The sequence below is a fragment of the Equus przewalskii genome, chromosome 15 (assembly GCF_037783145.1).
Source record: "Equus przewalskii isolate Varuska chromosome 15, EquPr2, whole genome shotgun sequence".
Classification (NCBI taxonomy): Eukaryota; Metazoa; Chordata; class Mammalia; order Perissodactyla; family Equidae; genus Equus; species Equus przewalskii.
In genome coordinates, this window is record NC_091845.1 from 39,346,837 (window position 1) to 39,364,812 (window position 17,976).

General features: G+C 46.4%; 2 protein-coding genes across 17 annotated transcripts in view; one reads left to right on the forward strand and one right to left on the reverse strand.

Annotated features, from left to right (window-relative positions):
* Positions 1 to 95: 95 nt before the first annotated feature.
* On the forward strand, positions 96 to 10,494 carry C15H3orf62 (chromosome 15 C3orf62 homolog). 9 transcript variants are annotated; one of them, XR_011526990.1, is made up of 5 exons: positions 96 to 314; positions 689 to 1,103; positions 2,217 to 2,308; positions 3,400 to 3,768; positions 7,360 to 10,494. XR_011526990.1 is itself a non-coding variant. In XM_070575322.1 (5 exons), exons 2-5 carry the CDS (start codon positions 694 to 696, stop codon positions 7,439 to 7,441), a joined length of 852 nt encoding a protein of 283 aa, XP_070431423.1. In that variant the 5' UTR covers positions 190 to 314; positions 689 to 693; the 3' UTR covers positions 7,442 to 10,494. The 9 variants fall into 9 exon arrangements, 5 of the variants coding, with proteins under 5 accessions (XP_070431423.1, XP_070431424.1, XP_008522194.1 ...); XR_011526989.1 differs by having other exon boundaries at positions 190 to 314; positions 2,211 to 2,308; XM_070575322.1 differs by having other exon boundaries at positions 190 to 314; positions 2,211 to 2,308; positions 3,400 to 3,661.
* The window catches only part of IHO1 (interactor of HORMAD1 1), a 39,067-nt gene continuing 30,984 nt past the window's right edge, over positions 9,894 to 17,976 (reverse strand). For all 8 annotated transcript variants that reach the window (XM_070575319.1, XM_070575314.1, XM_070575318.1 and 5 more), the window contains 2 exons: positions 13,279 to 13,382; positions 9,894 to 12,947 (listed from right to left, as the gene is read on the reverse strand). In XM_070575319.1, coding sequence (XP_070431420.1) covers positions 11,799 to 12,947; positions 13,279 to 13,382 — 1,253 coding nt within the window. In that variant the 3' untranslated portion in view covers positions 9,894 to 11,798. The remainder of the gene's footprint in view (positions 12,948 to 13,278; positions 13,383 to 17,976) is intronic.

A 17,976-nucleotide genomic window follows, 5' to 3' on the forward strand; every position in this document is an offset into this window, starting at 1 on the left:
CAACTCGGAGCTCTCAACGTGTCTGGCCTCCTCACCCTGCCGAGGCCTCGCAGGTCACCCCCACCCCACCCCTATCCGCGTAGGCCCGATCTCGCGTTCTCAGCCGCCTCCCTCCGCCTGCGCCTGCGGGGCCCTTGCTTCCCCTCCGGGCTGCTGGCGTGTAGGTTTAAAGCAGATGGCCGTCCGGGCTTTTTTGTCTGACCTTTAACCTGAGCCGTGGGGGTTGGGGCCGCTGGTCTTGGGCACGCGCGATCGATCATTCGGGGCGCGTGTGGTGACCGTTGGCCGGGGCGGCGGCGTGGTCAAGCTGCTCGGTGAGGACGCGGCTGCCGACCTCCTGTCCGAGGGCTGGCTGCAGGGTGCGGGTGGGGTGGGCTCAGGTCCTGAGAGCCGAAGGGGCTGAGGGATGAACGTCCGGCGGCGGCAGCGGGCGGCAGGGGGAGGCGGGGCTGGGCGTCCCTGGGGCTACTGCCTGGTCGCCAGTTCTTGGAGAACCACAGGCCACACCCGCCTACAAGGGGTGGACAGAGTGTGGGTTCCCCTGCTCTCTGGCCGTTAGCGTGGATCAAGCACAAGGAAATAATGGCAAATACCTCATTCGGGGTGGTTTACAACCTCATCTGTAACATTCTCGTTTTGCCCGCTGCATTTCCAATGTATTACATAATAAGGACATGGTCGCTTTTAGGAGAAATGTCTGAAAAACTGAGAAGATGCAGAAAGGAGCTGACCGCAGCCATTGACCGGGCCTTTGAAGGAGTCAGTCATTCCCAGGAGTGCTCAGGCCAGCCGAGGCTGGAGCTGGACACAGCGCCGCTTTCCTTCCACCTCCCCGTGCACCGGCTTCTCTGCAGGAGGCAGCCGCTTGCAGCCTGCTCTCCTGCTGCTCCCTTTGCTCCTGTCCTGTGTGCTCCAGAGAATGAGAGCCCTGCCTTTGCCCCAAACCATGCCCCAATGAATGCACAGCCACAGGATTTATGCCCCAAAAGAAAACCTCTGACCAGCAAGGAAAACGTATTGTTGCATTCCTCCATTTTGGCACCCGAAAGACAGTTTTGGAGAGCGACAGGAGATGGGGAGAACTGGAGAAAAGACAGTATAAGGTGATTCCAATTTGATAGTTTAATAGCTACAATTAGGGGGATCTCATTTCTGAAAAAATTGTTGAAGATCCTACATTGAGTCCATAACACTGCTCTTACCTCCCCCTGGGAGCTCTATGACTATATTTGGGAAGTTCACAGACATTCTTAAGAATTTGACCCAGAAAACGTGTGTCTGTGTGTATGGGTTGAAGGGGCAAGGGGTCCTGGATGTCAAACCAGTCATGGAAACCACTTTGCAATACCCAAAGGGATAGTAAATGTTAACCTGATGGTTTTTTTTCTTTTTTGAGTAAGATTAGCCCTGAGCTAACTACTGCCAATCCTCCATTTTGCTGAGGAAGACTGGCCCTGAGCTAACATCCATGCCCATCTTCCTCCACTTTATACGCAGGACGCCCACCACGGCATGGCTTGCCAAGTGGTGCCGTGTCCGCACCTGGGATCCGAACTGGCAAACCCCGGGCCGCCAAGTGAAATGTGCGAACTTAACCACTGTGCCACCCAGCCGGCCCTAACCTGATTTTTAAAGTCACCTTATTTTTTATGCTACAGAAACAAAAATCTTAATTCCAGTGTCCTTTGCCCACATTAAGGAGAAGCTAAATGGATGACTGGGTCCTACTTTCTGGCTTCATCTTTGCTTCTGCTCCCCTCCTCCACCCCAGACCTTCTTAGACTATCCCCTGGTTAAGACCTCCCCCAGACTTTATCTTCTCCCAGGTAGCTTCAAACTGCCTGGTCCTAGGCACCTTGATTTGGAGCAAAGATGACCATGTGAGATAAAACTTCAAGGTCCTGCCACCTGGGCTGCCCTGTAGGCAGAGAATGAAGAGGCCATTTAACTGGTTCAATTCTTCAAATATTTATCCTGGTATTCATAGACATTGATGCGTAATCTGTGATGCTCATGAGTCATTATGATGATGCTATTAGTCAATTTCACTGATTTAGCAGTTTCCAGTTGTCCTCCAATCACAGCGTAAATGACAATCTAAGGTTACCAGTAAACTCTTATCTTTAAGATTATCTAACACTGAGTACCCCACCCCCAATATTTTCTTGAAAGAGGATCTAATTCCCTACCTTTTTCTTTTCACCCCGGAGCTTCAGGGAAGATATGGAGAAAGATTTGAAGGTTGACTCAAACATGCCACTCAGCAATTCTAGCCAAGAGGTCACAAAGGATCTGCTTGATATGATCGGTGAGTACAGAGGGAGGATAGGTGCTTCACGCAGGCCCCTGAGTCAGCACATGTCATGTAAAGAAACCGCTCTCTTATTTTGTATTTCTTATTTCTCATCCATTTACTTGGTAGATTTGTTTTGTTCACAGCAGGCTCTGTGTATAGAGCCCTGATAGAGCTGATAGCCTGGTGGAGTCACACATCAATCAGATAATTTCACAGATGTCTGGTTACAGTGAATCCCTGGAAGCATGGGACGGTGGCCCCACAGGACTTGGTGGTTGAGCTTAGACCTGAAGGAGACAGGACATAGGCAAAAATGGGAAAAGTAGTCCAACTGAGATGGGTAGTACAAGAATAGAAGAAAAGTCAGAAACCAAAAGCCCCCTTATTCTACCCCCCAGAGAAAGCAGCTGTGAACATAGTGCTGTACATCATGTCAGACATTTTTTTCTGTGCACCCATGTGTATATTGTGTGTATGAACTACGTGTGCCTGTTTTTAAAAGACTCACTACACAATGGATAAAGTTCCTAGAAAAGGGATACATAGCCTTGGCGGCTGCCTGAAGCTGCTGGCTCTGGAAGGGCCTCCAGGTTATGAGGGATAAAAGGGAGGCCTGGTGAAGGGAGGTACTCTCCCTAGGCCACAAAGCAAGACCCCTGCCAACCCACTATTTTAGTGGACTGAGTCTCCTCCATGAGCCCCAGCAGGTGAACTGAAGTCATTACTGCCTCTGCTCACCATCTTCTATGGCCCTTGCTACCATCGGGCAGCATTTTGATTACCCTAAAGATTCAATTTTTTTCGCACTATGCCATGCCTGCAGGTCAGGGAGTTCCCTGAGATCCAGGACAAGCATGTATCCTCCCACTCACACCTTCCTTGGGAACTGCCAACTAGTTGGGGCTCGATAAATGCTGGAGCCAGAAAGGAGGGCAGCAAGCCCACTTTAACATTTGGTTCTCACTATCTGCCCTGAGGCAGGAATGCCCAGCTTTGCACAATCCTAGAATAGTGGCTGCCCGTTTATAGGTTTTAACTCATGCCTGAAATGTCTTCAGAAACCTCTCACTGGAATTGTAATGCTGAATGTTCTTATTTTTAAGACCATACAAGTATCCGAACTATTGAAGAATTGGCTGGAAAACTAGAATTTGAAAATGAGTTGAACCGTGTGTGTGGTCACTGTGAGGATTCGCCCTTCAAGGAGGAAGCCTGGGCTCTGCTTGTGGACGAGAGCCCTCAGAAGGCCTCGGATGCTGACCCTGGCAGCCTCAAGCAGGCTTTTGATGATCACAATATCGTTGAGACTGTTCTGGACATGGAAGAGGACTACAACTTGATGACCTCTTTTAAATACCAAATTGAGTAAGGGCAGTTGACCTTGGCTTTGATTCTTTGCAGCAGGAGGCTGATGTTAAGGCGTCTGTACAGAAGCAGTCACAGTCATCATCAGCTGCCATAGTTTTTAAACGGTTAGCAGAATCTGAATTACTACACCCCACTTAACTTCCAGTTGTGTCCTTTTTTGAGCTGAGAGCCCAGTTTTTTTATACTGTTGGTTTGAAATGTTTCTTACTGTAGTTTTTTTTTACTTTTCTTCACATCTTGAATGTGTTTTTTTGATCTATGTTCAATATACCCAGTAGCCAAGGCAGGTGCAGGTTGTGGGTCTCTGCTCTGTCTCTTGGTGTTCTTTTCCATGAGCCCCTGAAAGAGTACTAGGGCCACAACCAGGGGTGGGCTTTGTGTACCTCCGGGGACCAGCCCATCCCCAGCCAGCTCAGCCTGCACGTACGAACTAGGATCAAAATGGACCTTGGCCCCAGGCCCTCTGCCACGCTTGCATACTTTGTTCTCCTTGTAAACTTTGCTTAGAGGGCTGCCTGTTCCCTACATGGGCCCCATGCCCTCCTCATTTCCAGACCAATCTCCCTCAGTCCCCCCATTCCTGCCCCTGCCTGGCTCAAAGGCCTCTGCAGAAGTCTCCTGGTTGTGTCACAGGGGCTGGCAACATCCCTGGTCCCCTCCTGACAGCACATTCCCATGAGGCCTTCCATCACCTACCCCACATCAGACGCCTGGGCCTCATTAAGGGGGGTTGGGGAGGGAAGGGTAAGCACAGGTCCTGCCTGTCCCCACCTTCATGCCTGAGCCTCATCCATCCCACCCCAGGCCCAGAGACCCTGGAGGCCACAGGTGGTTCCCAGGGCAGTAATCCTGCTGGGGCAAGATGGGCAGGGAGTGAAGGAGGGGCCAGGCCACTGCCCTCCTGAGGTCAGCATGGCAGCAAAAGCTTGACAGGGCTAGCTTCAGCCCCACCCCTGGAAAGAAGGGGCATCGTCAGAAAATATTTGGACAAGTCTCTCAAAACCATGATGTTCTTTTAGAATACCTAATAAGCTGTTAGGCAAGGTTTGATGCCTCCCAGAAACTGAGTCTCAGGGAAGTACCCGCCTCCTGGGCTCATAGGGGAGGATGGGGCTGGGGAGGCTGGCACAGGGGCTGTTTGTAAGACCTAAAGCCCAAACACACCAAAAACCTGGGGAGGAAGGCGCAGTGGTGGAGGAGGCCCCCTGCCAGGCTGTCTTTTAGGCTAGTGACCTCAGCATAGGGCAGGCTGCAGAGCCAGTGACACCCCTTCACCACAGGTCTGGCAGTTCCTCTGGGCTAGCAGGTGGAGACTGCAAACACACTCCTTAGTGAAACAAGGCCAGGCACTTGCCCACGCCCTGAGAATTAGCCCCACAGCTTTGTGGGATGGGCCTCCCCTGTAGGCGCAGCCACTTCCACTGCCCTGCCTGGGGCAGAGGGTACGACAAGACTAACCAGAGGCTCCTCCTGGGCCACCCAACACTCAGTCCCTGCAGGTGGTGGCATCCCAGTAAGTCCTCATAGCCTGTGGAGTTGGGGACCAGTTTCTTCTCCCTGAGCAGGAAGGACAGGAGCAAATGAAAAGAAATGCTCACAGCATCTTCACCTGCCCTGCTCAGGTGGAGGATGGGCTGTCTGGATGGAGAGATGTCAGACTACTTGATATCCAAAAAAACAGGTCTCAAAACAGTGCATTCCAAATATTGTGTGTTGATGTGGGTACTCTCTCGTAGAGGAGGTGGAGCTGAATCCCTGTGCCCCTAGCCTCTATCCATCACCACCACTCAAGGGTGAGCTAGACTTAGTGACTTGCTTCCAAGGAATAGAGTAGGAAAAGGGACAAATAGTAGATTTACGTGGAGAAGACTGGCAGACTCCACTTAACCAAGTGATGGTGAATACCACCATGATGGCATGTGGTTGTCACCCCTGATAAGAGGCGATGAGAAGGGCGCTCCACCTCTGTGGTGTTTTTACCAAAAACCCCCATCCCCAGGCCAGTCATGAGACAGATGTCAGACAAACTCAGATTGAGGGACATTCTACAGGATCCCTGGCCAGTACTCAAGACTGTCAAGGTCATGGAAAATGAGGAAAGACTCAAAAACTGTCACAGACCAGTGGAGACTAAAGAGAAAAAATAACTAAACACAGTGTGGTATCCTGGATTGCATCCTGGAACAGAAAAAGGACATTAATGGAAAAACTGGTGAAATCTAAATAAAGGCTAGAGTTTAGTTAATATCAATGTATTTATGTTAGTTTCTTAGTTTTGACAAATATGCCACAGTTATGTAAGATGTTAACATTCGGGGAAGCTGGGTGAAAGGTATATACAAACTATCTTTGCAACTTTCCTGTAAATATAAAATTATTCCAAAATTTGAAATTTATTTATTTTTTAAAAATGCAGTTGATCCCAAATTTGTAAAAATGTGTGTATGAACACACAAGTGCAGAAAATTGTTATGGTGAAGACGAGGTGGAGTTTTAGTCTTTTTTTTTCTTTTCTGTATTTTCTAATTTATCTGTAATGGGTATGTATCAATTCTGTAGAAAGACAAAATTAAAGTTGTTTTGTTAAGACTCATCTCCACCAACAAGCCACAGGCATCCCTCACCGGGCACCTGCCCAGAGGTGACCTTCACACTTTCCAGGAACTGGGGCAGAGCTCAGGGCCCTCAGTGGGAGAACTCAGCAGGATCCTGACAAGGGAGGCACCATTCCCTGAGAGCGCTCAGGGGCTAGAAACTCTACTGTCTCACAGAGCTGTTTCGTAGAACTCCGTTCATGCTCCCCTGAGGGGCTTTGCAGAGGGAGTGGATTTGGGCTTCTAGCCATAATCCTACAAGACAAAGAAGAGGATTTTTTTCTGCCTGGGATGGAGACTGTGGCCCTTGGGAAAGAGGGCGCAGCATGGGGTAGGGGTGAGGTGGGAGAGAGGGTTCAGGCTCTCCCAGGCCAGACAGACATGTATATCTGTTTTAGCAAAGTCTTTATGTGAAAATTCAGATTTACCAAAGGGATAACTCACCCTGGAATCCTTTTTTTTTTTGTGGAGGAAGATTAGCCCTGAGCTAACTGCTGCCAATCCTCCTCTTTTTGCTGAAGAAGACTGGCCCTGAGCTAACGTCTGTGCCCATCTTCCTATACTTTCTATGTGGGACGCCTACCACAGCATGGCGTGCCAAGCGGTGCCATGTCTGCACCCGGTATCTGAACCAGCAAACCCCGGGCTGCCGTAGCGGAACGTGCACACTTAACTGCTGCGCCACTGGGCCAGCCCCCTGGAATCCTTGGATGAGGAATTTTTCTCACTGTAGAAACACAACTGTTCAGTAAAGTGGGTGAGCCCTGAGCCTCTGGCATGCCAGTCCCGGATTAGCAGAGATGGCCATACGGTCATTTCCCTGGTGACATCTACTCCTGTCTCTACATCCCTGGCTCCCTGAGGTGCCCCAAGGAGACCTTCCCACCTTTGTCCTCTGCTTCAGGCAGATGTGAGCGGGGGGTTTGGCCAGTGGGTCTCCAGGGATTTAGCTGGAGGGAGAACAGGAGCCTAGAACATTTATTTTAATAAAACTTCCTCAGGTTTGCAGGGAGCTGGAACCAGAGACTTCTCGGGGAGACATGGATAGTCATATTTGAGAAACTAAAAATGTTTTACGTCATTCTGTTCTCTCCCCCGCAGTTCATCTTGGCAAGCCAAACAATCACTGAATTGTTTCCGTGGAAACACCAAACTGCAGTTTGGATTAGCAGAATCAAAATAGAAACAAGACAGCTTCAAGAATAAATAGGAGCTTTGGAACCTGCTAGGCGCAAACTGCAAATTCAAGCCCTTGCACAAGGCATGTGCGAAGTTGGGCCGTGCAGCCCCATAAGGAGAGATTTCTAGGTCCCCTGGCTGCATCCCTCTGGTGTCAGTGCCAGAGCCCTAGGAACCAGCTATGTATACAGACTGGTAGGCTGACTTTGTAACAATACTTAAGGCAGAAGTTCATCTGTAGAAGCTCCTTGGAGAGAGGATTGGGGCTGGAGGGGAAGACTGAGGAAGAAGGGACCGGAAAAAGGAGATGAGTGAATGGCTGAGTGAAGATCCAGCAAGGACTAGAGAGCCACAGGCGAGGCCTGAGATCAGAGCAACAATCCTATCAAAAGGACAATTCGAAGTTGGCCATGGGTTGGGAATGGTAATCCTGCCTTCAGCTCTGTCCACAGTTGCAGTGTTCCCCACATTCCTGGGTATGGCTATCTAGCCACACGGGTCTAGACAAGAGTCTGAACTCTTGCCAGGTGCACTCTTGGGGCACTTCTGGTTAGTATGCCTCTGCCCCGTATGACTCCAGCCAGCACAATAGGGCACTAAGGCCCAGCTTCTCATCTCTGGCTCTCAGGGTTCCCCTTCCCCTGCCTCTTGTTCCCCTCACTAGGGGAAGAGGGAAGCCACCTTCTGACCTACCTGCCCTGGCCCCTTGGCATTCTCCTGGATCCTCCACTTCCAATCCCAGAGAAGACTCCAAGGGGATCAGGAAGAAGGAGACAGACAACCCAGGAGCCTGTGCTCCTCACCTTTACACCCAGGAATGTGCCAATAGGGCAGCAGCACCATCCTGCCACTGGAGAAGTTGTAAACTGCTAATGTTCAAAGAAACTGGTGAAAAGGATTTGCAAAAGAAGCCTAATTCAGGCCAATCTCCCTCCTCCTGAATGGCCAGGCCAGGGCTCACCTGGGACCAGAGTGGTACCTCCTCTAACTGAGGCACAAGACGTTTAACATGCCTGTGAAGACCAGTGAATGAGGCATACCAACAAAGGAGGCCACTGTACCTGATTGTAGACAATTACTGAAAAGGTTCTCATCCTGAGTCTATCTGAGGCTCTGGCAATTTACTTTCTCCCTGGAGTATGTGGGAGAACATTAATTTAATTTTACGTTCCAGCTAAATATTTATAGAAGGAACAAAGTTTTACTCAGGAAATCTACTTGACAATGGGTCCCAGCTGTAGTGGGAAAGGCCTCTCTGTGCTAGGCCAGCTGGAAAATGCCTGATTTAATGAAGAGTTTTGGCCTAAGGCCTGGCTTGAAAAAATTTTCAAACCTGCTCAACCCTTACAGGAAGTAACTATCTTTTTGAGGGCAGAAAGGCTGCTGTTTTCTGGGCACTTTGAGTGGAGAGGGGTTGCTGGGAGCTGGCCTGGGAGAGAGAAGTGGGCATCTTGCAGGAGACCCCACATCAGGAGCCCTTTGCAGCTTCTGAGACAAAACATGAAAAAGAGAAGTTGTAAAGGAATGCTAGAGAGACCAGACTTTCAGGACAGGGCTGCAAGGAGCTGTTTGAATGAAAAGCAAGCAATCTCTGCCCTCAATAAGTATTTATCAAGTGTCTACTAGAGTGTCAGACACTCTCTTGGGTGCTGAGGATACAGCAGGGACAAGGCAGATGCTGCTCTTGCTTCTGGAGTTTATATTCCACATGGCAAGGCTGGTAAAACACAAGTATATGCATTAGTACATCATTTCAGATGGAGTTGTATGAGAAAAAATAGGGTAAGGGGATGGACAGTGAGTAGGGAGAGTTCCTTCAGAAGAGGAGAGGTCAGGAAAAGGCCTCTATAGGTGACAAACTGATACTCGAATGTCAGGACAATTAGGTGCTGCAGCTGACCTGATTTCCATCCTCAGACAGCTGGAATTGTATCAGAGGGAGGAGCCCCTAGGTGGTTCTCTGGGCCCTAGGCCAATAAACCTCCCACATCCACCCTGTGTAGCCACATCTCTATCAGCATCTGAAGAGCCAAAAACATTGCACACTCCAGGGATGTGCCTGGGCTATGTCACGCTCATCAAATCTGGCAGGAACACAGTAGTTAAAAAAATAATAAAAAATTAAAAGCCTTAGGAATAAAATAAGAAACAGAATATCCTTTCCTGATGATTGCCAGAGACAGGCAGTGTAATTTTAATTAACCCAGCCTGGTTAGGAGATAAATTTACTGCTCATTCTACAAAAACACCCAGTTCATGGAACACTGAGTCACTCTGACCTTTGACTTCATTACACAAAATGAAATACTTCTAAAGAAATACAGGATTTCATAACTCACAGAAGAACAGAGGGTCCTGCTTTGGCATTCCAAAGTCGAACAGACCCTTCAATGAGAAGGCCACAGTCATAAATACTAATGGAGTTCTCTCAACAGGGTCTCAACTTTGAATTAAAATTATTAAACTTTTCAACTTAGGGTAGTAAAAGATTTCCAGATACAGACTCCTCTCGTCTACAAGCCTTATTCTAACCTCTCGACAGCTACTTGTAGTCAGTATGGGAAGGGCTGAAAGGAACCTTTTGCATGGCTGGGCTCCTTCCTCCTGTGCCTTCCTTGCACAAGCAGAGAACACCAGGAGGCAAGGCAGTGAAGGCTGGGTGTACAGACATCCAGTGAGGCCCACAGGGAGAGAAGAGGCCAGGGCAGCCTGAGGCAGAGCCCAAGTGTGTACTTGTCCTTGGCCTCAGAGAAAGCTGCTGCCATTCCCTGTGGCTCCCAGCTACAGGTCACAGGAGGCCCTTAGTCTGGAAATGAGAGTGAGAGCTTAGGCTGGTGCCTGGTACCCTTGCCAAAGGTGTCCCAGGCAAATTAAACTCCCCCAGGCTTTGGTGGGATACACACCCCTGAAAATAAAATAAAAATAAGAAATCAACCATTGCTTTCACTCAGAGGCCCCAATGTCATTTACTGTACTGGTTTGAAAATGGGGAAATTCTGGAAACTGTCCATCTCATGAGAATTTTTACTGTCATAGAATAAAGAAAAAGAAAAACAAGTTTGCGTAGGGTGGTGTTTATTCAAAATCATCTTGTGAGAAGCCTGGGGAATAAAAACATGGTATGCATCTTATCTATTTGATTTCCTTAAGTAAACTGACGGGAGATCAGTTCAATAAACTTAATGAAAGAAAAAAATGTATGTTTTTAAAAGTTTTATCTTTATTTTTTGATTATTTTGTATTACAAAAGAAATATAGATGTGTTGCAAAAATTCAAAAACTTCAGCAAGGGGCCAGCCCGGTGGCACAGCGGTTAAGTTCGCATGTTCCACTTCGGTGGCCCAGGGTTCACCAGTTTGGATCCTGGGTGTGGACATGGCACTGCTCATCAAGCCATGCTGTGGCAGGCGTCCCATATATAAAGTAGAGGAAGATGGGCACGGATGTTAGCTCAGGGCCAGTCTTCCTCAGCAAAAAGAGGAGGATTGGCAGCAGATGTTAGCTCAGGGCTAATCTTCCTCAAAAAAAAAAAAGTTAAAAAAAATCTTCAGATTTTTATATAAATGGAAAGATATAAATGGAAAGCCAAAGTCTCATATAAGACCATTGCCCTCTTCAGAAATAACATAGGGCCTACAGATGCTCTCATTAGCTTTAAAAAAGTGGTTGAAAAACAGGATGGGGGAAAAATAGCCAGAAAGAAGAGTGGAATTGTGTGGCTTGTGAACAGTAGTGCTCTGGGCATTTGTTTGGTGCATGTTACCTCTCTTTAATTGGTTGCTTTAACACTATTTTTCTGTTCACAAGAAGACTGACTTAGTGTGTCCTGTAACATGTCCACTGACCAAAAAATAGAAACACTCTGGCAGCAAAACTGAATAAAAATAATAAGGAAAAAAAATCCTGAAACCTGGAAAGGTATTAGTCATGTGTAGGGAATATTTTGAAAATCAAAAATGTTGTGTTTAGGAGTCATGCTGCCACAGCAACAGTTTTGTGAAAACCCTTCTGCTACTCAGTATTCCATATGGAAGCCAGCTCTCCTTTAACCAAACACAGCACCCTCCTCCTGATGCTCCACACCCAGGCTGCTGCCCCAGCTCTCATCACCAGCGTCTTCACACATTTCATTCCAATAAATAAGGATGCACTTGTCCGTTATGTCCTGTCATGGGCAGTACCCAGTACCCAGAATGCCAAATCTGCTCCACCCACCTGCACTGACCTCCCTACCAGGGCCTCTGACCCTGAGGGTCCCAAGAAGGATTCAGGGACTTTCTGCTATTTGCCAGCCCAAGTGTTCTATAATTTGTCTTCTGGCTGAGACCAATAAACCATCAACAGAAGTCATTGCAGGCTGGTCAGAAGTCATCATCGCTGCTATCAAAACCCAGATCATAAAGCGTATTCTTCCCTGGCTCCTTGCACAGAGGGGGCTCTGAACTTCCAAGGTTGAGGTCACTGAACCAGCTCATGCGGTGGTCTCCCTGGGAACTGTTAGAAAGCAGGCTGTTGTCTTGGGAAGAGTGCCTGCTGAACTGCAAGAGGTTCCCTTGTGCTGCCCTCACTGTCTTACTGGGCATGACTGTTCCTCCCAGAGCAGGGCAGACTGGCTTTGTGGGGCTCCTGGGTCTCCTCAGGTGCAGGGGCTGATCAAGCGGTTCCTGCTGCTCCACGGGAAGCCTTTGTGGGCCAGAAACTGGAGGTTGAGGATATTTAGAACTGAAAGCACAGGTTTTGCTTGGGGTTTGTTCTTGTTTCCTGGCCAGGAGCCTACCTCTTTGGACTTTCCTGGGCTGCTGCTTCTTGCCTTTGGCCACTCTTTCTACAGCTCTGCCTTTCTGTTCAGTCACCAACTGTTGTTCACAAGGGTCACACGAAAACAAGCCTTTGGCTTGCAGTTCTTGGCAGGTGTTCTTAATGCTGGTTGCAAAGTTGTTTAAGTCCAGGGATATAAGCTGCGAGGCTCCTGGGGAAACCAGGTCCCTATCACCAGGAACCTTGTGGCCCTGAATGTCCAAACTGTGGTTCTCAGAGCCTGTTTTTGTAATAGCCAAATTCTTGCAGTTAGTTTGCACTGCCTTGTCCTTTACTGGCCTGTTTCTTTTGCCGGTTCCAACTGCCAGCAGCGCAGCCTCTTTTTGGAGGGTATCATTCTTTGCTCTCTCACCCCAGACACCAAACTCCCCAGGCTGCAAGGAGCCCCTATTGAGAATCCGTGCAGCAGGGAGGGCCTGAGCCTGCCACAAAATTGGTTCCTCAGAGGCATATTTGTCCTGCCTGGTGAAATTGAGGCTCTGGGCCAGAGGTGGTGAGGTCTGGGAAGTGCTGTCTTTCACATGCCTGGGTACCTGAGGGACTGAGATCAATCTCTTCAGCTCTGCTAGGATGCTGGGCACATTCAGCTGGCCTAGCTGCTCACACAGCTGTTGGAAGTCCTTGTTCTGCTGGGCAACTAAAACTTCAAGGTGCTTTAGGTTGGACTTCATTTCTGAAAACTCTGCTTGTCTCTAGAGATAGGCAATGAGAAAGAAGAGAGTTACGGACAGGATGCACAATCAAACGTGAACAAACCAAAGGATGTGCCAGCAGAACCAAATCTTGTCCCTTGCTGGGCACTTTATAGGGGAAACATGGCTACACTCTGGAGCAGGGCTCCTAGGGTCCACATCATGTCAGAGAAGCATGGGGAAGGAAGCTGGTCTCTACCCTGGCCTGTTACCAAGGGGGTTGGGCTGGCCTCTGTTCTTGGCTGAAAATTTGCAGCTAAAAGTATCTTTCTGAGTCTTAGTGACACAGCCAAAAACACACTTGAGGAAAGGGGTCGGGGTCTACACTTACAGCTTCAAATCTCTTCTGCATCTCAAGGATGGCCTGCTCCATGTTGCCTTTATCCTGTGCTGTTTCCAACACCAGATCGCTCTGGGCCTGTGCAGTCTCTTGCACTAAATACAAAACAATGACCATTCACCCTATGAAGACTATAGTATGTGGGCCAGCCCGGTGGCCAGCAGTTAAGTGCGTACATTCCACTTTGGCAGCCCAGGTTCTCTGGTTTGGATCCCAGGTGCGGACCTACACACCGCTTGTCAAGCCATGCTGTGGCAGGCGTCCCACATATAAAGTAGAGGAAGATGGGCATGGATGTTAGCTCAGGGCCCGTCTTCCTCAGCGAAAAGAGGAGGATTCGCAGCAGATATTAGCTCAGGGCTAATCTTCCTCAAAAAAAAGAAAAGTAAAATAAAATAAAATGATTATTCTTTAAAAAAAAAAAAAAAAGACTATAGTATGCCCTACCTTGGTCAGGCCACAATGATGGAGAGGGAGGAGCTGGAACCTGGCATGGGCCACCTGAGCCAGCTCTGCTAGAGCCCAGAACTCTATCCTCCCAGATCAGCCCTGATGAGGAGAGGCAGCCAGAAGAGGGTGGTTCCTCCATTGTCTCTTCTTCCTTCCCTCCCTGAGAACATCCTAGCCAGGGCAGACACAACCTCAACCCCTTGCTGGGGACCCTGAAACCTGCTGCCCAAATGATGGCACCAACCTCCTCCTTGGCCTACCTTTTTGGCTCGGTCACTAGTGGTCTTTCTAGAATGTAGATATGATCATGCCCCCTCTGAAACCTACACTGAAACTTTCAAAGTCACCCCACTGACCACTGGATGAAGTCCAAATCTTTAAATTGGCTAACAAGACCCAGGCCCACTTCCCCTTACCCACTATGCTCCTCCGTGTCTCTGAGCTCTGTTTCCTAGGCAATCTTTCTCTCACTGTTGGCCTTTGTGCGTGCCATGCATCCATTCACTTGAAGTACTCCTGCTTCTATCCCTGTCACTCTACCCATCCCCTCAACCACCACCTCAGTCCAACTAATTCTTGTTCTTCCTTCTGCTCTCAGAAGTTACCTCCTTAGAAAATATTTCCTATCTGGCTTGGGCACTCATTCTCTCCACAGGTGGCACTATGTGTGTGCTCTACCATCACTTATCACGCTCCACATATTTATCCCCCCTTTACACTTGGGGTCTGATGGGCTTGGTGACCTGAATGCTAACCACTTAGGACTGATATTGATTCTCCCCTTTTGCACGTGGAGATTTTACACACAGATACATTTATTTAATAACACATTGTGTTGTGATTATTGCCATCCTCTTGCTAAACTACAGATCATGTGAAAATGCTCTTACATTTATTCAACAAATACTTAGTGAACATCTGCTATATGTGAGGCACTGAGCCAGGTGCTCTGGATAGAATAGTGACCAAGATGGCTAAAACCCTCTTGAAATTACAATTAAATAGGGAAAACAGGTAGTTAATGAGTAATTATACAAAGAACTATTTATAGATGTAATTTATAGATGCTCTACAGGAAAAATATAGCAAGCTGAGACTATGTAACAGGCAGATCTAGTCCAGTTTCGGGGGTGAGTTAAGACCTCCCTAAGGAAGTGATATTTAGCTGAATTATCATTAACCTATGGCAGGAAGAATATTACCAACAGAAGAAAGAGCATGTTGTCCAAAGAGGAACCATGAGATTAACATGGCTGAAGCATGGGGAGAGAGGGCATGGTTGCTTGAGAGGAGGACACAGCCAGACAGAGGAGTATTTGGGCCATTTCAAGATTTGATTCACTGACACAGTTAAGCAGAGGGTTAACACGATTACATTTTCTCTTTAAAGGGAACACTCTTCCTGCAATGCAAATGATCAACTGGAGGGGAAAGACTGGACACAAAACCAGAACAGAGATCAGAAATAACCCAAATAAAAACAAAGATTTGAAATTAATGGGAAAAAGATGGATTTTTCAATCATGGCATGGGGACAAACTGATTAGCTATTTATAAGATAATTAACCTGAATTTCTACCACTATCCTGTTAAGAATATCAAAGCTCCATAATATGTTTTAGTTTAGAAACTAGCAGAAGTTCTTTTACTTCTTATTCAGGCTTATTTTCAAATGCCTGCAGAAGAGGACAAAGAATAGCAATGGCCATTTCAAAACCCTTTTTCTGATTTTTTCTACTTTAGAAAATAAAACCTGAGCTCTAAAAGGGGAAAGCACAGAGAAACAATTGTAGGTTCACATACATCAGAAATAACCCACCAGATACTCTTTTTATCTTCTCACAACTACCTAAAGCTTGTTTCAAGATTCTTGACAATTTTTTTTCATTTTAGATGGGTAAAAGACAATTTGGCAACAAGAGACTGCTTAACTCTTCACAATAAAAATGGAAGGCAAACCAGAGTAACATCTGGTGCTTGAAAGACAGGATTACAGACTCAGATTTAGTCTTACTTGAAAACTTGCCTCAACCTGATAGGCGCTTTGTTAGTTTCCTGTGTTCTAACTATTCTGTCTCTTTTGTCCTCCCTTATCAGCCAAGGGCAGGGATTTACCACGGGGTACCTAGTAAAGGTTTTTTTAAGTTCAAGTGATTTAGAGTTTCTCTTTAAAATAATACATAATTCCCTTCTTAAAAGGAGGCTTACCTTTCAGATTTCTTACATTAACATAAATTCCACATAGATTACCAATTTTAGTGTAATTAAATAAATAATAAAAGTACAAGAAGGAAACATGGGGTAAATTGTAACCTTGTAGTGAAGAAGGCCTTTCTAAGCAAGACCTAAAACCCAGAAGCCATTAAAAAAAAAAAAAAGGGGGGGCCGGCCCGGTGGCGCAGCAGTTAAGTGCACACGTTCCAGCGGACCGCGGACCGCGGTTCGCCGGGTTGCATCCCGGGTGCAGACAGGCACCACTTGGCATGCCATGCTGTGGTAGGCGTCCCACATATAAAGTAGAGGAAGATGGGCATGGATGTTAGCTCAGAGCCAGTCTTCCTTAGCGAAAAGAGGAGGATTGGCAGCAGTTAGCTCAGGGCTAATCTTCCTGAAAAAAAAAAAAAAGATGAATTGCGTGTCCTTGTTAAGTTTATTCCTGGGTAGTTTGTCTGCCATGTTGGATTTATAAAGCCATCTGTTTTTTTCCATTACATATTTTATTAATTTCTGTTACCTTACTAAATTATCTTATGATTTGTGGCACTTTTCTGGTTGATTCTCAGAATATTAAGGAAAAAGATGAGACTTGAAAAATGTCCCTAAAGTGTGGGGGGAAACCCAGATAACATATAAAGAATCAAGAAGTAGAATGGTATCTAACATCTCAACAGCCAGATTAAAAGACAATGGAACCATGCCTTAGAAATCTGAGGGCAAAGCATTTTCCACCTAGAATTCTATACCCATGTGGAGACAGAAGACATTTTTCAAACATCCAATGTATCGTGAAAGTTACTTCCCATACGCACTTTCTCAAAAAGCTATGGAAGATATGTACCACCAAACATAAGTGTAAACCAAGGTCCAGAAAACAAAGGGATCCAAGAATGGTAATTAAAAAAAAGATCCTCAGAATGATGGTGAAGAGAAGTTCTAAGATTAGGATTTAAAGAATAATCTTTGCCCAACCTGGAACTGGAAGACTGAGCTCCAGGCAGGACGTCTCTAATGAGAAGATGAAACAAAGACTTCCTCTTGTGTTTGAACAAGTTAATTGGAGATATACAGCTCTATCTGAAATTTATTATCAGACGTTCTGTTAGGAGCATGGAAACAATCTTGAACAAAACTGTCTACCCACATGAATTTTGCAATCTTGAATAGGAAAAAATAAAAATAAACAAGTAAACAAACATGCACATACATAAATGAAAATTGTGAGAAATGCTATGACAGCGATTGTAATAAAAATAAGAGGGTGAGGGGCATCTACTTTAGATAAGGTCATCAGAGATGGAGACATTTAAGGTGAAACCAGAAGGATAAAAAGGAGCTGGCCCTGCAAAGGTTAAGGGGAGATTATTAAGGTAGAGGAAGAGCAAGTGCAAAAGTTCTGAGGCAAGAGAAAGCCTATTATATAGACAAGCCAGTGTGGTCTTGCAAAAAAAAAAAAAAAAAAAACCACTAAGAAATGGTAAATTTCATGTTCTGTGTATTTAATTACAATAAAAAAGGTAAGAATTTTTTAGAAAGCAAATTTTCTCCTACTTCTCAACATAAGTTAAATTCCACGTGTCAAACAATTGGAAAAAGGCTGTTTAGTTATGTTTCAAATACTGGATTCCTTTCCTAAACTCAGTCAAATATTTTCCCAGACATCCATGTAGATATTTGTAGTAAAAAGCAAATGTAATTAAACAGCAATGTTTCTTAGCAACAGTGAACATTACCAACTGCAAAAGTAGAGAATGAGGAACGCAAGCAAAGTGTTCAATTCTAGATTGAGTGCTCAGAAAGTATTTGTCTGTGGTCCTATGTATTCTTTTCCTGTCCCCTGGGAAACATATATTCGGGGTCTTCTCCTTTTGTATCTCTTTTGTATCAAGCTCATTACTTCCAAAGTCTATCCTTTTTTTTCATTTAAAAAATTTCATTTATGAAGATAACTCAAAATCATAACAGCATAAAGAAGCATACAATGAAAAATGATCGAATTTCTCCCATGCAGACCTTGGCTCC

What these genes read in the sequence shown, in the direction of transcription:
- C15H3orf62 (XM_008523971.2), top strand. Translation starts at nt 583, where the DNA reads ATGGCAAATACCTCATTCGGGGTGGTTTACAACCTCATCTGTAACATT. An exon ending in TGGAGAAAAGACAGTATAAG is followed by an intron (nt 1,104 to 2,210) that starts GTGATTCCAATT and finishes TTCACCCCGGAG; the next exon opens with CTTCAGGGAAGATATGGAGA. An exon ending in GGATCTGCTTGATATGATCG is followed by an intron (nt 2,309 to 3,399) that starts GTGAGTACAGAG and finishes CTTATTTTTAAG; the next exon opens with ACCATACAAGTATCCGAACT.